Here is a 23,267-nt window from a genome sequence, read left to right as displayed (position 1 = left end):
TATATATATATATATATATATATATATATATATATATATATATATATATATATATGGAAAGAGAGAGAGAAACAGAGAGACAGAAAGAAAGAATATATATACAAACAGAAATAAATGGCAACAATACTTTTTGAAATAATAAGAAAAATTTCTAAGCTCAAATTTCTAAGGTCAAACATACATCTCTTTTTTGGATATAAGATTAGTATGTAAATTATTTTAGTTGTGATGAGTTCTGCAAGCATATTAAAAATAATCACTAGTTTATTTAATTAAAGGCATAATTCACTTCATTAGCATGAAAAAAAAAATTTTACCCAATACCTATGCTGACAAAAAAATCTATTTAAATTTAAAATTGTAATTTTATGTTATCATGATAAAATGATTTTCATTAGGAACTATACCATGACCAAGAAGAAAATACAACTTACAACTCTTTAATACAGGAAGTTGTAGGGAAGGTTTGGAATAAGTTACAACATAGGGGGAAAGGATATAAATATTATTTTATTTAGTTCCTACACATTCCAGGCAGTTTCTATAACTCTATTATTCTGGCTAGGTAAGGTATATGGCACAAGTTTATTGGGAGGGACTCAGATTAGAGGTAAGTACAAGTGAATGTGGGCTAACCAGAGTCCTTGCATGTGCAAGCTGTCTGTAAGACCCTGGATAATTCATTTACCTCAACTAGGCCTTGAATTACAGGTGAGTAAAGGAAGGATGGTGTCTAGATCCTGTTTACTTGTAACATTAAGAAATTCTGAATGTTTGAAGTTGAAGCCATTTTTAATCTTCACATCCTATAGTTGTCACTAAAGACTACAAAATGTACAAGAAAGCCTTAAAAATAAAATAAACAAATTAACCACTTGTAGCATACAGGTAGGGCCAAATTATATACTAAAACCTGATAAATTCAGTGAGGCCAGGTTTTTTGTTGTTGTTGTTGTTTGTGTGATTTTTTTTTCCTTTTTTCTTTTCTATTAACTGATTATCACTCAAAAAGATGCCTCTCCCTAGAAACAATAAAATATAGGACCCTGTCCTACTTTGGCTATAAACTTATATAAAGAAGTTTAAACTGTCCAAGAAATTAAAACAGTTATAGTGACAGATTGGCTGCTTTTCCTGCTGTACAAATTTATTATCTTCCTAATATTTTACACCGAATCAGTTGGCATTAACAATAAACTCTATAGTCCAGGTGAGTAGAAGACATAACCTCAAAACTGAAACTCAGCAAGGTTCTAAATTAAGAGAGTCAATTTAAAAATGAAGTGAATTACAAATAAAAAAATATGTTGATATAGAGGATAAGAATTCTAAATCATCCTATGGAAAGCAAATATTACAAGATAATACTTTTAATCCATATGGGCCATTTTATAGCAATCCTAAGTCTTTTAAAGAAATTACCTAATTTTCATGACATGTCTGTGAAAGTCAGGTATTAATTTTTTTCCAAAGAAGGTAAAAAAGCGTGCACGCACGCGTGCGCACACACATGCACACACAATTCCACAGGAATTATACCAAAGATACTCACTGCCAATGACATAGCTTTCTATTCCATATCTACAGTAACTTGTGAAAAAAGGTGCTTAGCCCAGTGATACATGATATTAACTAAATTGTCTCATCTTTTTGAAAAATATTTGACTTCCTACAAGATGTAAGTACAGAAACAGTGTATTTCCTTGCTTACCATTTATACTAATGACGTAGTTCAGTATCTGCTACACTGCAGGAACTCAAATGAATAAAGACTATTAATAGTAGCTAACAGTTACTAGAACTCTTGTATCAGGTACTGTAGTAAGTGCATTACATATATTATTTCATTTAATGCTACAAACAGTTCAATGAAACAAAATATTATTACTTCTCATTTTACTGGTAAGGAAACTGAAGGCCTGGTTAAGTACCTTGTTCAAGATTACATGATAGAGGAAGGATTTTAAAACAAAGGTAGCTCAACCTTAGATCAAGATTATAGAGAAAGAGCCTTACACTAGCCGTAAGAAACTCTATCTATAGTCTAGTCCCTTTAATTCCATTTCCTTAAAGAGAAAGGAAATTTTAAAAATGATCTTTTGACTCTTTAGAATGCCTGGCATAGTACTTTAATTCACAATATTCTTCATCAAATGTTTCCTATTAAAATTAAAATCTCATGAACAAATTAGGTTTCACTGCTCTCAACAATAAAATGGAGATACCTAAGTTATCTGCACAGTCTACCTCAATGGTTCTAAGTGTGTGGTCCAGAGATCTGGAAATTTTATTGAAATGCAAATACCCAGGCTCCACTTCAGACTTTATGAAAACTGATGTTTTAACAAGTCTTCCAGTCATGCTAACATCTGAGAATCAGGGTCTATTCTGTAGAATAATTATGAAGATCAAATTAGTTCAACAGTGTGAAAGAACCCTAAAAAGCAAAACCTGTATCATCATCATTATTAAAATACTAAATTACACTCCTTGGAAAAAACACAAGTAATTTTATTGATCTAAACAGAAATGAATATGGGAAATGAAATAGATCATAAAATACTTTCCAAATAAAATACTGTTCTTCTGGATTTTATTTGGATAATGTAAGCACTCATGGATCCAGAGTAAAAGATGACTATGATCCATATAATTATACTTAGAAATCTGATAATTTGGGGCTGGGGTTATGGCTCAGGGGTAGAACATTTGCCTAGCATGTATGAGGGGCTGGGTTCGATCCTTAGCACCACATAAAAATAAATAAATAAAATAAAGATATTGTGTCCAACTACAACTAAAAAATAAATATTTAAAAAAACAAAAGAAATCGATAATTTGATCATGCCAGAGGCCTGACATGCTGTACAAGCTCCTTACCTGACCAGTGTCCAGTGGAGACACCAGATCTGTCTGTGCATGTCTCACTTACAGGTCTAAACACAGTCTCCCATCCACCAGTAGCATAGCGCCAATTCTGAGATTCCAAGATGAGTGTCCGTTGGGTGCCATATGCAATCATGAAGCAGTAGACCACATGATGGAGTTGACAACCATAGCCACAGCCTTTGTTTATGTTACACACCAGTTTCTTGGCTTTGCTACAGTCCTTGGGATTCTGTCAAAGAGAAAAAGAAAGGAAGATGAAGATAAATGTAGAGAGAGGTCAACTTTTCTTCACAAGTGATAAGTAGCAAAAATAATAATAAGCCAGGACTGATTCAGTGTATTTCTTTTTTTAAAAAAATATTTTGTTGTTGTTGTTGTTGTTGTTGTAGTTGGCACAATATCTTTATTTTATTCATATATATTGTGCTGAGGATCAAACCTAGGGCCTCGCACATGCTAGACGAGCACTCTATGAGTCCCGCCCCTGATTCAGTGTATTTCTTATAGGATCAAAAATCCAATAAATGTACATGCATATACTGTACATGCATATTCAGGGAGATTGCAGTGACAAAAATACTTTGAAAATATCACTAAACAAAAGTGAAATTAAGCAGTTACATTAAACAACAACAACCCTTCTCTCACTCTGTCTCTAGAATGTGCAACTCTGAACCCAAAAGTTGTAAACATTGAGATCTTAATGAAAGAAGTAAAACAGTTTATGTATTCCAGCAGCACTTTGGCATTCTGAGCTTACTCTCTGTGATAAAATTATCTTACATGAAAATTACAATTTATCTATTAAGTCCATCTATCTCCAAGTTTTAACAAAATCTACTGCTCCATTATGAAGTAAAAGGTACTGAGTAAAGGGATATCTGAATTCAACAACAAAATATCAGTCAAAGAGCTGTAAGGGGGAAAAAAACAACCTTAATGGTAGCTATTAGTAATCTCACAACTGAATATAGAACTTGTTTTATACTGGTTATTTTAAGAATGTGTTATGTGTTATGACAAGTTTTAATTGGGAGGTCCACTTTGCTAATTTTATGCTCTCCTATAAAATGGTTAGCTAATATGAGAATTATTTTTTCTCCGTTCTAAAGTTTCAATTCTGTTCTAATTTGTATGACCTTTTCCTAATAACAATTTTAACAGGCATATTTTTGACAAGGACTCTTTAGTCTGAGAAGGATTCCAGGCTGTTTGGTTCACAAGGGAAAAAAGAATGAGTGTTTCTAGGAGCAGAATCTCTTTTTTTCCCTCAACATAGCAAGGAAAAATCAGTTCTCAATTTACTTAAGCCTTGAATAAAGCATCAAATCTACAACTACATTCTAGGGATATCATCTGTTCTGTCAAGTACAAACTTGCTTACAAAAGGTAGCATAGTGAGGCTATAAAAATGATTCTGAAGGATAATGCAATAAAGTCACTTTCAGAAAAGGTACCTTTCATAGACAAATATATCATAGCAAGCTGCTCGTATTTATTTATTTATTTGGATCAAAGCATAACCTATATCATCAAGAAACTTCATAGTTAAAGCCCTTATGAATCCGAGACAGCCCTGATAAACTTCAGCAAGATTTGGTTAATATTGTTTTCACAATCAAGTAGTAGTTATGGATTCTTTACATGAGACTATGAATTCAAGAAGAATCCTAAGGTAATAACCCCCGTCTTGTTGGTATAGCCACAGAAGATTAGAGAAGAATAGAAAAGTGTGATGTCAAGTGGGAATGGAAGACCCACATTATTTACTCTCGCACAGTATCATACAAGGAATCCTGGGAGTAAGTGCCATTCTTGAACTAGTCCAAAGCTTTATTATTGACTCAGTTTGTCACAAAAGTAGATAAACATTGACATTTGTCAGATTTTTTTCATGATTTGTGAGAAATACAGTACTTGAACATTTCTAAAATTTATTTGGATAAAAAATTTGATTGTTGTTCATATATTTTTCAATAAACTTTTTTCTTTTAGCACTTATTAGAATTATTACAAAGTCAATACTAAGTGCTCCCATCCAGGTTCCCTTATTATCACATCTTAGTCTTTTATTATATTTGTCCTTCATATTTTTTATTAAGGAAAAAAATTAAAGGGACATAATTATTAAAACATTGATCTTTAGTTTGGAAAATATGGATTTTTTTACTTAAAAGGAGGGTTTCATCTGCTTGTAAGAAAAGCACAGCTACTGTCTTTTTTAAGAGAAGAGTTTAATTAGAACCCAAGATTTTAAGCACAATAACCGAGACACAAGAGAAAGGAAAAGGCAATTTATGAAAGAGGCTTAATTCATGAAGATTAGTGTGCCTCAAATAAAGCTGAAGAAGAATATATAATTTATTTTCTGTTAGGTTATAGCTATGTAACATAAATAAAGGGGGAAACAACCATTATGCTTGATTCTGAAATGATAAGTCTTCACTCCAAGGTGAAGAAGAGAAACTGAATGACTGGAATGATAACACTAAGTGAAATCCTCAAAGTTCAGAGCCACAGCCCAAGTATTTAGTTTTTGCCAATACTTAATACTTAAATGTGTAAAAAATTCAAACGATGTTGTTCATAAAAAATCCAGAGAAACACAAGGACAGCGAGAAACAAAAAAAGTATTTGTGTTTCACATAAGATTAGGCTCACCAGTATAAAACTCTAGAAAAAAATGAATTGGTATTTTTAAGGTAAAAGGAGAGGAATTTTTTCTTCCGTTTTAAAATCAGTGACAATGCTAGTTTTTTTTATTATTATTTCTTTTTTTTCTCTTTTTTTATTGGTTGTTCAAAACATTTCAAAGCTCTTGACATATCATATTTCATACATTAGATTCAAGTGGGTTATGAACTCCCATTTTTACCCCAAGTACAGATTGCAGAATCACATCGGTTACACATCCACATTTTTACATGATGCCATATTAGTGACTGGAAGGAGACCCTCATTGTTACACAAAATTACATATAAGAGGTTGTGAGGGGAATGGGAAAAAAAAGAGAGAAATGAATTACAGTAGTTGGGGTAGAGAGAGAGGATGGGAGGGGAGGGGAGGGGGGATAGTAGAGGATAGGAAAGGTAGTTTTTGTTTTTTTTTTAAATAAGGAGTTTTCTTAAAGTTAGATTCATCAATATTCTAGCTCCTTGCAATGATAAGTTTTAGAAACAGGAGGAAAATCTGACAAAACTACTTGAGACAATATTCTCTAATGATAGAGTACTGCAGAGAGGCTTAAGATATGATTATGTTACTTACAATCTACTATGAACTCAATTGTGTGATTTTCTTTGAATTTGCTAATTTAAAGTGGAGACAAAAATTACCTCCCTCTATAACCTTTCCCTGTTGATCTACCCTTCTTTCTCAGAGACACTACGAGGCTAAATGAGATGTATATGCTCAAATTTAACGTAAACATACTATTTTATTTATCCTTATAATCTACCAGACTTTATTTCATACTGGATACATTTCTGTTTATTGGGACAATTAAGATTGTAGGGGGTCTCCTTCCACTATCCATGCAATTCTCCTTCTCCCTCCCTTTCCCTCCCACCTCTCTTCCCCATTTAGAGATAATCTTCTTCCTATGCTTCTCCTCCCTACTCTATTTTGAGTCACTCCCCTTATATCAGAGAAGATATCCGACATTTGTTTGTTGGGGATTGCCTGACTTCACTTACATGTATGAAGATGTGAGAGGAAAAGCAAGAAAACAAATCACATTAAACAAACGAAGATACTTCAACAACCATTGCCACTACAGTGGAACAAATATCAGAGAAGAAGTTTAGAATATTCATAATTAAACTGACCTTTGAGGTAAAGGATGATATAAGGAGTGACATCAGAGACAAAATATAGGAAGTGAAAGATCACTTCCTTAAAGATAGAGATTCTGGAAAAAATGAAGCAGGAATCATCAAAATGAAGGAATCAATATATCAAATTCAAACTTCAATGGAAAGCATGACCAACTTACTAGACCTCTTGGAAGACAGAGTTTCAGGCAATGAAGACAAAATACATAATCTTGAAATTAAAGTTGACCACGGATAAAACATGGTAAGAGAACATGAACAGAACTTACAGGAAATAAGGGATAATAGAAAAAGACCAAATTTAAGATTTATTGGGAAGGATGAAGAGTGAGATACAAACCAAAGGAATGCACAATCTTTCAAAGAAATAATATCAGAAAATTTCCTAAACATTAAGAATGAAATATAAAATCACATCAAGGAGGCTTGTGGGACCCTAAATATACAAAATTACAACAGACCCACACCAAGGCATGTTATTACAAAAATATCTAACATATAAAATAAGGATAGAATTTTAAAGGCTGCCAGAGAAAAATGACTGGTCATATTTAGAAGGAAACCAATCCAGATCTCAGCTGATTTCTCAACCCACACCCTCAAAGCTAGAAGGTCCTGGAATGATACATACCAATCTCTGAAAGAATATGGATGCCAGCCAACAATACTATAGCCAACAAAACTAAGCTTCAGAATTAATGATAAAATAAAAACCTTCCACGATAAACAAAAGTTTAAAAAAATCTACAACTAGAAAACTTGCACTACAAAATATTCTCAATAAAATATTTCATAAAGGAGAAATTAAAAATGAGAGTGAGGTTCACCGCGCAGCACTGCAGCATCCATCTCCTCCCAGGTGGAGACTGCTGCACAGTAGACCACATGGTGCTCTGTGAAACTGGTCTGTTCCTGGCAGAGGCACGCAAGTGGATGAGAGTTTTTGAGGATTCTAAATTTCTGGAGCCTAGCCAGTGTGCAAGAACTAAAGTTACTCTTCAAAAGGGAAAACAATACAATCTGGACAATATAGACACCATGTCGACTGTACGATCAAAAATGTCTGGACTTGCAAAAGAACAGGAACAAACCACCTGTGTCAAAAGAAAGCAGCTAATAGGAAGTGATGAGAAGATACCTCGGATGTTAGATTTCAAGTACAAACATTATATATTAACAGCTATTATGGAGAAATTTAAGGTCTTGTTGGAAATGCAGGTCCTGATATTTTACAAGATGAGGGAAACCCTGAAAAGTGACTTAAAGGAAATGTTAGTAAAAAGTGAGATATCTGGAACAAAAGATACAGAGCACTGTGGTAGCAGGAAAGAGTGGCAAGAAGCAAAAGATTTAGCTTCACAAAAACCAGAGTTGGGGGAAAAAGAAGAAAAAAATTCTAAAATCGCTGAGTGTACTGAAAAAAATTTTTAGAAGCAAGGAAATAGACGAGCTGAGTTGTAAATTGGACAAAGCCAAGATGTCCACTAGCAATCAAGGTAAGGAATTATCCCAAGCCACTGAAGGGATGGAAGAAGCCTCAGATATTAACTATGACACATGTAGAAATGGCAGTCACCACATACAACTGCCTGACAAAGAGAGGAGAAAGAAAAGGGAGGATGGAGCAGCAAAAGAAATGGAAGAAGATAACCTCCAGAGCTTCAGTAACAAAGAGAAGACTGTAAAAGCATCAAGAGAAGAAGAAATGTTGATGGATGAAGGAGCCATGCTCACCCTGGATGCAGATCCTCTGGCATCAGCAACCTTGGAAGTCAGTAAGCAGTAGCAACATTTTCAACATTTTGAGAGAAAATGGCTTTGAATCAGAATTTCTGTGTGAGGTCAAATTAGCATTTAAATGTGATGATGCAATGAAGACATTTTCAGACCTGCAAAGTTTACGAAAATTTACCAGCCAAAAACCTGTCATACATACTGAACCGTGTACTCTGACAGAAAGAAAAACCAAATCAAGGAGGAGAATGTGGGATTCCCGTAAAAGGGGGTAAAACTAGTAAATTCAAAACATGAAGCAGGAGGAACAGCAAGTGATGGCTTGCATTTCTTATTCATCAAAGAGGTAAAAGTCACTAGGCCAGAAGTGAAGAGCATAGAGACTTGGGAGGAAGAGTTTTCGGAGTGGGAAGGATAAAGGAATCCCTACCTTTGAGGTGACAGGAGAAGACTCAGAGACCCACGAGGATGACATCTTTTATGTGAGGGCAGAAGAGGAAGAAGAGGCCTGTGACATGGAAGAGGAAGGAGAAGAGGAGATGGAGGAAGAGGAGACCTCTGGGGAAGAGGAGGAGGAGGAGGAGGGCGAAGATAACTCAATATTATGTGAGAAACGGGACTCAACCTGTCTGCTGTGTTCCTGCAACAAATGTAATGGGAAAGATGGGAGCTGATGAAGAGATTATGGTTTTCAGTAATGTATGGAATTCTGAGAATGAGGAGGAAGAAGAAGTAGGAGGGTTTTTTACATGGAAGACGCTTCAAACACCAACATCCAAAGATGCAGACCTAATCCAGGAAACAGAAAGAAACTATAGAACAACTGTGATCAGTATCTTCAGAGAGATGGGAGAAGAGATTGGAAAAATTTAAAAAATGCCTTCCAGATATCTTGGAAACTAACAATTCAATAGAAGATTTGAGTAGTAGAATAGACATCCTTGAAGAAAGATTGAGCAATCTAGATGATGAGATGGAAGAATTCTCTAAGGATACCATACAGATGGCCAAGCAGATAATTAATAAAGAAACGCTAAGGGAGAGAGAGGATAGATTCAGAAGTGCCAACATCCATTTGATAGGAATTCCAGAAGAGAATGGAGCAGAGGACATATTGAAGGAAATAACTGAAGAAAATTTTCCAGAGCTTTGGGATTCTAGTCTTGGGATAGTGTGTGCTCACCGAATCCCCAGCATGACTAACAAAAACAGACTCACTCTGAGACACATCTTAGTGAACTTTTTGAATTGTAGTGATAAAGAGAAAATCCTAAAGGCTTCTAGAGAGAAAAAAGAAATCACCTACAGAGGCACAAGAATCTGATTGACAGGTGACTTATCACTGGGCACCCTGGATGCAAGAAGTCAATGGAGCAACATCAAAAAAGTGCTTCAGGAGAAAGGCTTTCGCCCTAGAATCCTGTATCCAACCAAATTAGCATTTGATTTTCAGGGTAAAAAAATTATATTTTTTGATATGGAAGAATTTAGGAAGTTTATTTCTTGTATATCCACTTTGAAAGAATTATTGGAGAAAACAATATAGGTGGCTGCAACTATCGCTTTCCTCACACCAACATATATCTAGAATATCTAGGAATACAACATCATTTCTGTCCAGAAGAGTGGAAGCTAACTGTTTATTTGGAGATGAGGGGAAAGGAGTGGTATTATCTACATGTTAGGAAGGTCAAAGAGCATATTTTAAAAATTTAATGGTAGTCATTGTAGTTTGCCTAGGGGTGAAGTTTCTGTATTACTGAGGGGGGGAGGAAGGAATCTGTCCATGGAACATATGGGGAAAGTAATAGAAATGTACAGGGGAAAGGTGGCAGGGTATATTGGAAAGAAAAAATGCAAATGCTGAATGTATCGAGCAAAGGATATTTCATAATTTTATCATTCTGCAGTGAATCTGCTTTTTTCATTTGAATATACTCAATTTGCTATTAAAAGTTTTACTTTTTCAAAAAAAAAGTAGAGTGAAAACCAGCAAAGGGTGGAACTATGCTAAAAGAACAGTGAATCAGGGAATAAAATTCATTGCTCAATAATAACATTGAATGTAAATGGCCTAAGCTCATCAATCTAGACACAGACTGGTAGATTGGATTAAAAAACAAGAACTAACAATATGCTGGCTCCAAGAGATTCACCTCATAGGTAAAGTTATCCACAGAATGAAGGTGAAAGGATAGGAAAAAACATTGCATTGACATGGATCTCGTAAACAAGCAGGGGTTTCTATCCTCATAACAGATAAAGAAGACTACAAGGCAAAGTTAATCAGAAGGGACAAAGAAGGTCATTTCATACTGCTTAAGAGAATTATACATCAACAAGATATTAAGAATTGTAAATATTTATGCACCAATCAATGGAGCATCTACATACATCAAATAAACCCTTCTCAATTTCAAGAAGCAAATAGACAATAACACAAAAACACTGGGTGACTTTAACCTGCTTTGCGTATCACTGAATAGATCCACAAAAATAAATACATAAACAAACAAATAAATAAAATAAAGAAGCTATTGAACCAAAAAAATTAATAATTTAGACTTAACAGACATATATAAAATATTTCCTCCATCAATGATTGAATACACTTTCTTCTGAGTGGCACACAGATCCTTCCCTAAAGTAACATATCTAAGGCCACGAAGCAACTCTTGGCAAATATAAAAACAAAAAAGAGATAATATGTTGCATTCTATTAGATCATAATGGAATGAAATTAAGAAATCAATGATGTTATTCATAGAAATAGAAAAAGTAGTTATGAAATTCATTTGGAAAAATAAGGGGCCCAGAATAGCCAAAGCAATCTTTAGTGAGAAAAGTGAACTGGTAGGCATCACAATCCCAGATATTAGATTAGACTACAGAGCTATAGTAACAAAAACAGCACAGTACTGTCAATAAAACAGGTAATAAGACAAATGGAGTAGAAGACACAGAGACAAACCCTCATAAATATACTTATTTCATACTAGACAAAGGCTAACCTGGAGACTAAATAATAAATTGTTTAATGACCAATGATCAGCAGAAGAAATAAGAAATGAAATAAAAAATACTTAAGAAGTAAATTAGAATAGTGACAAAACATCAAAATTTCTGGGACACTAGGAAGGTGGTTCTAAGAGTAAAGTTCATTGCATTGAACTCATTCATTAAGAGAATTTTAAGACACCAAATAACTAACCTAATATTACATCTCAAATCCCTAGAAAAAGTAATCAAACGGTAGAACACAGGAAATAATTAAAAATCAGAGAAGAAATCAATGAAATTAAAACAAAAATATTTAAAAATCAACAAAGTGAAAAGATGTTTTTTTGAAAAAATAAGTGAAATTGATAAACCTATAGCCACATTAACAAAGAGAAGGAGAAAACTCAAATTCATGATGAAAAGGAAATATCACAATGGACATTACTGAAATACAGATGATAATCATAAACTAATTTGAAAATTTATATTCCAATAAAATAGAAAATCTTGAAGACATCGACAGATTTCTAGAGACATATGACCTACCCAAATTGAATCAGGAGGACACAGAAAATTCAAACAGATCAATTTCAAGCAACGAAATTGAAGACATCATCAAAAGCGTACCAACAAAGAAAAGCCCAGGACCAATCCTCATCTGAGTTCTACAAGACCTTCAAAGAAGAATTTACACCAACACTCCTCAGAGTGTTAAACAGAAAAGGAGGGAACCCTTCCAAACTCATTCCATGAAGCTAGTATCACCCTGATACCAAAACCAGAAAAAGACACATCAAAGAAAGAAAACTTTAGACCAATATCCCTGATGAACATAGATTAAAAAAAATCTTAATAAAATACCAGCAAATCACATTCAAAAACATATATAAAAGAGTGTACCGTGATCAAGTGGGTTTCATCCTAGGGATGCAAGGTTGGTTCAACATACAGAAATCAATAAATATAATTCATCACATCAATAGACTTCAAGACAAAAATCACATGATTATCTCAACAGATGCAGAAAAAGCATTTGATAAAAGACAACATTCATTCATGTTCAAAACACTAGATAAACTAGGGATAGCAGAAACATACCTCAACATTGTAAAAGTTATACACATTAAGCCCAAGGCCAACATCATTCTAAGTGGAGAAAATTTGAAAGCAATCCCTCTAAAAACTGAAACAAGACAAGAATGCCCTCTTTCACCACTTCTATTCAACAGATTCCTTGAATCTTTAGCCAGAGCAATGCGGAAAAAGAAAAAAAAATAAAGAGATATGAGTAGGAAAAAAGAGCTCCAACTATTCCTATTTGCCAATGACATGATTCTATATTTAGAACCCCCCCCCCCAAAAAAAAAACTCTATGAGGAAACTTCTAGAACAAATTCAGCAAAGTAGCAGGATACAAAATTAGCACCCATAAAAATTAATTATGTTCCTATACACTCATGATGAATCAACTGAAAGAAACAGGAAAAATTTGCCATTTGCAATAGCCTTAAAAAAACATACTTAGGAATAAATCTAACAAAAGAGGTGAAAGACCTGAACAATGAAAACTACAAAACATTAAAGAATGAAATTGAAGAAAGCCTTAGAAGATGAAGAGATCTCCCATGTTCTTGAATAGACAGAACTAATATTATCAAAATGGCCACACTACCAAACATGCTATACAGATTTAATGTAATTCAAATTAAAATTCCAATGATGTTATTCATTGAAATAGAAACAGCAGTCATGAAATTTATTTGGAAAAATAAGAGGCCCAGAATAGCCAAAGCAATCCTTAGTGAGAAAAGTGAATCAGTAGGTATCACAATCCCAGACCTTACAGACCTATAGTAACAAAAATAGCACAGTACTGTCACCAAAACAGGTAAGAAGACAAATGGAATAGAAGACAGAGAGACAAACCCACATAAATATAGTTATCTCATACTAGACAAATGCGACATAAACATACATTGGAGAAAGGATAGTCTCCTTCAACAAATGGTGCTGGGAAAACTGGAAATCCATATGTTGCAGAATGAAATTTAACCCGTATCTTTTATCCTACAGAAAATTCAAGTCAAAGTGGATCAAAGACCTAGGAACTAGACCAGAGATGCTGTGCCCACTAGAAGAAAATGCATACCAACTTTCCATTGTGTCATCATAAGAAATGACTTCCTAAAAAAAAAAAAAAAAGAATTGACTTCTTCAACAAGACTCCTAAAATGCAAGAAATAAAATTAAGAATCAATAAATGGGATGGAATCAAACTAAAACATTTTTTTCACAACAAAGGAAACAATCAAGAGCACGAAGAGAGAGCCTATAGAATGGGAGAAAAATCTTCACTACCTTACCTCAGGTAGAGCATTAATCTCTAGGATATATAAAGAGCTCAAAAAACTTAACACCAAAAATAAAACAAAACAAATAACTCAATCAATAAATGGGCAAAGAAACTGAACAGGAACTTCACAGAAGAAACTTGAATGGTCAACAAATATATGAAAAAATGTTCAGCATCTCCAGCAACTAGGGAAATGTTAATTAAAACTACACTGAGATTGCATCTCACTCCAGTCAGAATGGCAATAATCAAGAAGACAAGTAAAAATAAATGTTGGTGAGGATGTGAGGAATAGGGTACACTCACACATTGTTGGTAGGACTGTAAATTGGTACAACCAATATGGAAAGCAGTATGGAGATTCCTCAAAAAACTAAGAAAGGAACCACCATTTGACCCAGTTATCCCCCTCCTCAGTATATACCCAAAGGACTTAAAATCAGCATACTACAGTGATGCAGTCACATCAATGTTCATACCAGAACAATTTACAATAGCTAAGTTATTGAACCAACCTAGGTGCTCATCAATAGATGAATGGATATTGAAAATATGGTATACATACACAATGAAGTATTACTTCGCTATAGAGAAGAATGACTTCATGACTTTTGCCAGTAAATGGATGGATCTTGAGACCATTATTCCTAGTAAAGTAAGCCAAATCAAAAAATCAAAGGCTGAATGTTCTCTCTGATATGTGGATGCTAACACACAAGAAGTGGGAGTGGGGGAGGGGAAGAATAGAAGTTCATCAGATTAGACAAAGGAGAATGAAGGGAAGGGAAGATATACAGTAGAATGAATTGGCATAACTTTCCTATGTTCATATACGAATATACCACAGTGAAATTCCACATCATGTACAACCACGAGAATGGGATCCTAATTAATTTATATTTGATGTATGTATGCAAAATACACTCTACTATCAACATATGTCTAGAGGAACAATTTTTTAAAAAGATTCAAAAAAATAAAAGAAGGGCAGGGGTAATGGAGAAAGAAAAAGAGAGAAGAGGAGAGAGGATGCAGAAGCAAGCTCATGAATGGTTTGCAGCATCTTACACAAGATAAAAAGATGAAGTCATTTCAAAAGGGAAACTGGATGATACTTTCTTCCTGTTCAAAGAGAATGCAGTTTTGTTTTAAATAAAAGACTGAGTTACACTCTTTTACTGGCTTTACTTTTCTGCTCTTCTCCATGATGGAGGTTTTGTCTCACTTTTCCATGCATTTAGCCATATACTAAGAACACACTGTTAGCATAAATTTCTCTGGCATCCCATTATTCATTTTTTAAAATCCTCTGAAGACCACTTTTCTCAAACTACCTCAACAGAGTTAATGGCATTGTAACCAATTCATTTTCTAAACCATTCAAAATCTTCAACATTTTTTTTTTTACTTTCCATTTCAAATAATTTAAGATACATGATCAATTGGAAAAATACTCAGAGCTAGGCACAGGGGGCATGCCTGTAACACCAGGTACTTGATAGGCTGAGGTAGGAGGATCTCAAGTTTAAAGTCAAGTCTGGATAACTAAGAGAGATCCTGTCTCAAAACAAAAAAGGGCTGGGGATGTAGCTCAGGGATTGAGCACTTCTGGGTTCAATCCCTACTACTGGGGTTGGGGGAAGCAGAGTTATAATGTACTTTCCACAATGTTTTCCTCAACTAGAACATATTATTTAACCACAGCACATTATCAAAAGCAGGATATTGACGTTACAGAATACTATGAACTATTCCAGGATTTATTTACATTTCATCAATTTTAACATGCACTTATATCTAACATGTTTAGACTCATGTAATTACCACCACAATCAAGACTACAAACTGTTCCATCAAAACAAACTCTCTTATGCTACCCCTTGAGAGTCACATCCTTCCCAAAACCTCAATAATCCCTGGAAATCACTGATCTGTTTTCTACTGCTATAGTCATTTTGAAAGTGTTATAAAAGGAATCCGTATTTAATCTCTTGAAATTGGCTTTTTATCACCCATCATTATGCTTTGAGATCTATTCAAGCAGTGTATATCAGTAGTATATTCTGGGTGGCATTGATACATACAGCTTGTGTCTACGTACTGACTTTAAGATCAAATCAAGAACAATAATCAAAACATGTCAAATTAATTGAGTAATAGTCTACTGTGCTGATTGTACCGCAGTTTATTTATCCCTGGAAGGATATTTTATGGTTGTTTTCAGATTTGGGTTATTACAAATTAGGTTGCTATACATATTAGTATATAGGTTTCTGTGTGAACCTGAGTATAGATTTCCCTAGGATAAATGTACAGGAATGTAACTGCTGGATCATATGGTATAGGAAACTGCCAAACTATTTCCCAGAATGGCTATACTATTTAAATTCTCACAATGTATGAGAGTGTCGGTTGGTCCACATTCTTAATTCTTTTTATTTTAGCCATTCTGATAGGTGTGTAGTTGTATTTCAGGCCTGTAATTGCACAACTCTAAAAGCAAACAACTTTAAGCATTTTTATATACTTAATTTGTCATATTTCTCTGTCTAAAGTTGTCTGTTCAAAACTTTTTCCTATTTTCTAATTGAATTATTTCATACTATTGAAATTACAGAGTTCTTAGTGTGTGCTGGATACAAGACCTTTGTTTGATATGTGATTTGCAAGAATTCTTCTCCCAGTTTATGGCTTGTCTTTACATTCACTTTAATAGGGTTGTTTGTAGATCAAAAGTTGTTAACTTTGATAAAGTACTGAGTTTGTTTTTAAATGGATTATTCTTTTGGTATCATGCTTAAGAACTTTGAGCCCTAGTCAAAAAGACTTATTTTATTCCAGTGTTTTCCTATAAATGTTTTAGTTTACATGTTTTTATTTGTGTGTCAGATTTACTACTCATTTTGAGTTAAAGATTTGCTTTTTACCACTTGCTTTGATGTTACTTTTAAAAAACTTTTAACTGATATACAAAAATATAAAACTTGTACATGTTAATGTGGTACCATGTAATGTTCAATACATGCATACATTGCATAATGTTTAAATTAGGTTAAAAGTATTTATTTTCTCAAACATTTATCCATTCTTTTGAAGAAAACTTTAGAAATTCTTTATTCTAGCTTTCTGATGGTACAATATGTAATTGTTATCTATAGTCACTGCATTGTGCAATAGTACTCCAGAGCCTTCTACTCTAACGATAACTTAGTACTCGTTGGTCAAACTACCCTCCATCTCAGGCCCCTACCTCTGACAACCACCATACTATCCTCAACTTTTAAGAAATTAATTTTTAGATTCCACATTAGATCATGCAGTGCTTTAGTAGGCTTTTTCGTTGCTATGACCCACAGATCTGACAAGATCAATTTTAGAGGAGGAAAAGTTTATTTGGGGATCATAGTTTCAGAAGTCTTAGTACAACAGAGGGCCAACTCCACTGCTCTGGGCCTGAGATGAGGCAGAAAATCCTGGTGGAAGGGTGTGGAGGAGAACAGCAGCTCAGGACACCGCCATCAGGAAGCAAAGGAGAACTCCACTCATTAGGGTCAGTGTCCTACCTCCTATAGCCATACCATACCTTCCTACAGATGCCACCCAGTTAATCCCTATCAGAGTATTAATCCACTGATTGGATTATGACTCTCACCATCTAATCCATTCACCTCTGAACCTTCTTGCATTATCTCACATATGTGCTTTGGAGGACACTTCGTATCTAAAGCATAACATGCACTATTTGTCCTTTATTGCCTGGCTTCTTTAATTAACAATGATCTCCAGTTCCAACCATGTTGGAAAGGATTCCATTTTTTTTAATGGCTGAAGAGCATACTACTGTGTATATATACCACATTTCTTTATTCATCAGCTGATGTACACTTAGGTTGTTTCCACTTTCTTGCCTACTGTGGAGAGTTGGACAATAAACATAGGGATGCAGATGTCTATTTTTTTAACTGATATACAAAAACATAAAACTTTTACATATTAATGGAGTAACATGTAATGTTCAATACATGCATACATTGCATAATGTTTAAATCAGGTTAAAAGTATTTATTTCCTCAAATATTTATCTATTCTTTTGGACTTCATTTCCTTTGGATATATATCCAGTAATGTGTTTGCTAGATCATATGGTAGTTTTATTTTTAATTTTCTGAGGAACCCCATACTGTTTTCCATAATAGATAAACTAATTTACATTCCCACCAGTGTGCAAGGATTCTTTTTTTTCTCCATAACCTCCCTAATGCTTTTAATCTTTTTGTCTTTTTTATACTAGCCATTCTTAGTGGGGTGAGGTGATAATCTCATTGCTGCTTTGATTTAAATTTATTTCCCTGATGATAAGATACATTTTTTTATGCATGTGTTGCCCATCTGTATGTCTTCTTTTGAGAAATGTCTATTTATGTCTATTGCCCATATATAACAGGATTATTTTTTTATTTTGTTTTGGAATTCGTTATGTACTCTGTATTTATATCCCTTGTCAGATGTATACGTTGCAATATTTTCTGATTCTATAGGTTGTCTCTATAGAGTGTTTCCTCTGATATCTACTTTTTATTTCTTGTGCTTTTGGGTCTTATCCCCAATATCTTTGCCCATTCTGTGGTCCTAAAGCCCTACATTTTCTCCTAGTAGATATATATATATATATATATTTTTTTTTTTAAATGTGGTGCTGAAGATCTAACCCAGTGCCTTGCACGTGCTAGGTGAGCGCTCTACTGCTGAGCCACAATCCCAGCCCCTCTCCTAGTAGTTTTATAGTTTCTGTTCTTAAACATTTAAATCTTTAGTCCATTTTGAGCTGACGTTTATAACTTGTGAGAGATAGGGGTCTAGCTACATTCATATTGTTGGTAGAATTCATTTCCTTGCAGCTATCAGAGGCCCTGACTTCCTGCTGGTTGTTAACTGGAGGTTGCTCTCAGCTGCTTGCTTATGGGTTCTCCAATTACTTTATCAAGTCAGCTAGGAGAGTCCTTTAAGCAAGTGTGCTAACAAGGAGGCTTTACATAATGTAACCTAAGCATGTAAGTGACATACCTTCTTCACCATGAAGGAAGTCACAGGTAACACCCAGACTAAAGGGGAAGAGACTCTAAGAAGAGTGATCATGGGAAACCAGCTTAGCATCTGCCACAACAGAATTTCCCAGTAAAGCTGTCTGGGACTGGAATAACAAATTCAACTTCTTTAATAGTTACAAAACTATTTAGATTATCTAGTTTATTTTGAGTAGGTTTTGGTAGTGGTTTTCAAAGAACTACTCCATTTGTCTAAGGTATCAAGTTTCTGTGGGTAAAGGTTTTTTATAGTATTCCCTTTTATCTTTTAAATGTCTATAGGGACAAAAGTGACAATCTCTCCCTCAATTAATATATTATTATATATTATATACTACAATCTTCTTTTTTGTCAATCTTACTAGGGTGTTTTATCAATTTTATTGATTTTTTTTAAAAAAAGTGTTTGGTTTAGGAATAGGGTTGTGGCTCAGTGGTAGAGCGCTTGCCTGGAACAAATGAGGCACTGGGTTCCATCCCCAGCACCACATAAAAATAAGTAATATAATAAATATATTATGTCCATTTATAACTAAAAAAATTTTTTAAGTGTTTGGTTTAATATTCTTTATTAGCTTTGTATCTTTAAGTTATTTAATTTCTTTCCTTCCTTCGTTCACTTTGGATTTATCTTATTCCTTTTATAAGTTTTTTTCTTTCTTGTTTTGATGTGGTAGAAGCCTAAATTGTTAATTTGAGACTTCGTTTCTTTTATAATGTAACCATTTAAGTGCTATAAATTTTCCTCTAATCACCACTTAAACTGTTACCCATATATTTTGTTGTGTTCCACTTTTATTTTTATTCAGTTCACTATAATTTTATTTGCTGAGATACTGCTTCATTGGCTTATAGTTTTTTAATCTGTAAATATATGAAACTTTTCCTGTTGTTTTTCTTCATTCCTGATTTGATTCCTTTATGGTAAGAGAACACACTTTGTATAATTTCAATTCCTTCATGTTTTTCAGGTTTGCTTTACTTCCAAGATATGGTCTTAGTAAATGTACCATGTTTACTTGTTTAGAACATGCACTCTGCTGTTGTTGGGTGGAATGTGCTGTAATTGACAGGTAGTACCCATTAGTTTATGGCATTATTCAGTTCTCCTATATCCTTGTTCACTTTTCTGACTAGTCATTCTATCAATTACCAAAAGAAGGACGTTAAAGCCTCCAACTGCATTTTTAAGTTCTTATAGTTTTTGATTCAAGTTTTTCTTTCTTTTATTTATTATTATCATTTTGGAAGCACTGGGGATTGAAACCAGGGGAGAGCTTTACCAATGAACTAAATCTCTAGTCCTTTTTATTTTGAGACAGGGTCTTGTATGATTCTGAGGATGGCCTCAAATTTGTAATCCTCCTGCCTTAGCCTCCCAAGTTGCTGTGATTACAGGCATGTGCCATTCTGTTTCATGTATTTTGAAGTTCTGTTAAATGCATAAGGTTAGAATTACATTTTCCTGTTGAGTCAATAATTCTATTATTATTAAATCTCTCTTTGTCTCTGTTAGTTTTCTTTTTTAAATTCTAATTTGTTATATATGATAGCAGAATGTATTACAATTCATATTACATATATAGTGCAGTTTGTCATATCTCTGCTTGTATACAAAGTATATTCACACCATTCATGTCTTCTTCATACATATACTTAGGATAGTGATGTCCATCTTATTCCACCATCTTTTTTTTTTTAACCCCTTTGCCCCCTCCCTCACCTTTGCCCTGTCTAGAGTTTGTCTAATCTTCCCATGCTCCCCTTCCACCTTTTTGATTATTGTTTGCATGGCATATCATTCCATTATTTTACTTTTAATCTACCTATATTATTATGTGTGATATGAGTTTTTTTACAACTCATACAACTCAAGTTCTGTCCTGTATTTTCATATTCCCCTCTCTTCCTTTTCCCTTTGGGCCAAACCAGAAGCCAGTCTGAAACCTGGCTGGTGTACCATATGAGAACACAATTCTCAAATATATTTCTGTATTGTTTCTGATCAGCGTCATGTACAGGATGATCAGATGTCTGCCTAGGATTTCAAACACAGATTTTTAAAAATCCCTTTAACATTTTGCTCTTCATAATCCCCCTGCCCCCACTACCTAATTGGAAATGGAAGGGGAACTGGCTCATTATTTTGGGTTGGTAATGGTGGACAGGAATTTGTCTACCATCTCAATGGCTGTAAAGTCATTGTTATTGCAGCTCTATCCACAGTCTCTATAGCTTAAGTGCCCAGAAGGAGGAGGAAGGGCACCTTCATTATTGTAGGGCGAGTACAGAGGACAGGGCTATGTGCTCAGTCTCCACAACTATAGCACTTAGGGATGGCAGGGAAGCAACATCTTTCTTTTTCTTTCTGCAATCAGGCAGATACAATACAAATGGAGATTTTATTTTTTAACTCCATCCATTGGTATTTCTAGTAGCAGGCTTTGATTAAGATATGCAGGGGGCAAAACAAACTCATAAACTATTAAGGAAATAAAGAAAAGATGGGAAATTCAGAGTATGTTTTGTGTGTGTGTGTGTGTGTGTGTGTGAATGTTATAATAGTAGAAAGAATAGGGTAAAATGAATTTAATACATTTTATCCTGAAACAGAAGCCTAGAACTGTGATTTAAATAAATATATTCTTACACATTTAATTTACAGTTAATTCACAACTATAATGCTACTCATTCATTAGCAAACTAATTACTCTCTGTTTTCAGTGGCATTTTAAAAAAATGACAAACCAACTTTTTTCAACATGAATTCTAGTAATGAACACTTTAGTTACTCAAAGCCTCTGGGATATAGGATTCAAACATAGGATAAACTCTTTGTATGTAAAAGCTTTCCCTTTTAGTGCTCAGCATTATTTCCTCAATTATCCATGATAAAGTAGAAAGGACAGCACACCAGGTCCTTTGGTTGCAAAGCCAAACACACAGTATCATCCTGTTCCCAGCACTTTAAACACAATCAACCCTTTAACATGAATAAATACCACGGTAACCCCTCTCTTTATTTCTGTATTACTTGCAGCTTAAAGATGTCATCTTCCCTGCTACCTTTGTCATTTCCAGACTCAGAAAGTCCAGCCACTCTACTCCTCCAGGGGAAGAGGATTCAGACCAAAATCAAAATCAAAAATAAATAAATAAATAAATAAAACCCCACAAATCGCAAGTAGACTTGAACAAGAGGAACATCCAAAACTCAGAGTTCTTTTAGTGGCAGAATGTTAACAAGAATTCTCCCAACAATTCTAGATAGCCATTGATATGCTTCATCTCTAGAAGAAATGATGGTGTATGCATGTGCATGCATAAGTGTTAAATTTTATAGGTAATGTACTTTGTTTCACAATAAAATGTTCTTATGCTCATGAAAAGAGAGGGGAAAGTCACGGAAATAATTGAGAGAAAACAGTAACGAGCAATGGTAAAAATAATGTCCTTATTCAGTTACAATCAGAGACTTGCTATTTTTCCATATTAAAAGATATATGTGCTTCCTTTTCTATATGTATCTTAATCTTTCTGGCAATTGTGAAAGCATAACAATAACAGCCCAGATGTACCATTAGAATTTTACTATAGAATAAAATAACATTGTTATTAATCGTTAGGCCCTCCTCGCTTTTAGCATATAAGAAACAAAGATGACTTATAATGAAAACTGATTTAAAACTCCAAAACTCCTCTTACAGAACCTATCATTATTCAGAATAAATCAGGATTTGATCCAAATATTTAAGTATACATCACTGCATTTGAAAACTTTACCATCATTAACATTATTCCTTTTGATATCCTACAATCATTGTGCTTTTAGTAATGACCTAAAGAGAACAAGTGGTGACTACTCTGTGACAAAGCAAGGAGTATACTTCGAGTCCTTACATATTCTTCATTTCTAATCCCATTGATCTAAGCATTAAAAATCCTTAGCCTTACAAGTGGACGAAAATAATTATTTGGGTTGGGAAACTCAGCAGCAGGCAAACAAAGCCACCTACCAAGAGAGATAACATATCAAACACTGATAAAAGTTAATATACAGCTAAAGAACAGAAGGTAACAGGAAGAAGAAAAAAAAACGGAAGGCAAAAATATACAAGAAAGTATCTCCATCACTGTATAGGCTGGGGTTAGCAAACATTTTTCTGTAAAGAATTAGAAGATAGCCAGGCGCAGTGGTGCATGCCTGTAATCCCAGTGGCTCAGGATGCTAAGGCAGGAGGATTGCAAGTTCACAGCCAGCCTCAGCAACTCAGTGAAACCCTTTTATAGAAATAAAATACTAAGAAAAAAAAAAAAGGAGGTGGGGTTGGGGATGTGACTCAGTGATTAAGTACCCCTGGGTTCAATTCCCA

The 23,267-nt window shown here is 34.2% G+C and overlaps 1 protein-coding gene across 4 annotated transcripts in view; it reads right to left on the bottom strand.

Moving 5' to 3' along the window:
- The window catches only part of Fut8 (fucosyltransferase 8), a 295,897-nt gene that overhangs the window by 66,498 nt on the left and 206,132 nt on the right, over positions 1 to 23,267 (bottom strand). For all 4 annotated transcript variants that reach the window (XM_048798521.1, XM_015490234.2, XM_048798520.1 and 1 more), the window contains one exon: positions 2,881 to 3,118. In XM_048798521.1, coding sequence (XP_048654478.1) covers positions 2,881 to 3,118 — 238 coding nt within the window. The remainder of the gene's footprint in view (positions 1 to 2,880; positions 3,119 to 23,267) is intronic.

This window comes from Marmota marmota, unplaced genomic scaffold (genome assembly GCF_001458135.2).
Source record: "Marmota marmota marmota unplaced genomic scaffold, marMar, whole genome shotgun sequence".
NCBI classification, from domain to species: domain Eukaryota; kingdom Metazoa; phylum Chordata; class Mammalia; order Rodentia; family Sciuridae; genus Marmota; species Marmota marmota.
This window is presented reverse-complemented; position numbering and strand designations above follow the sequence as displayed.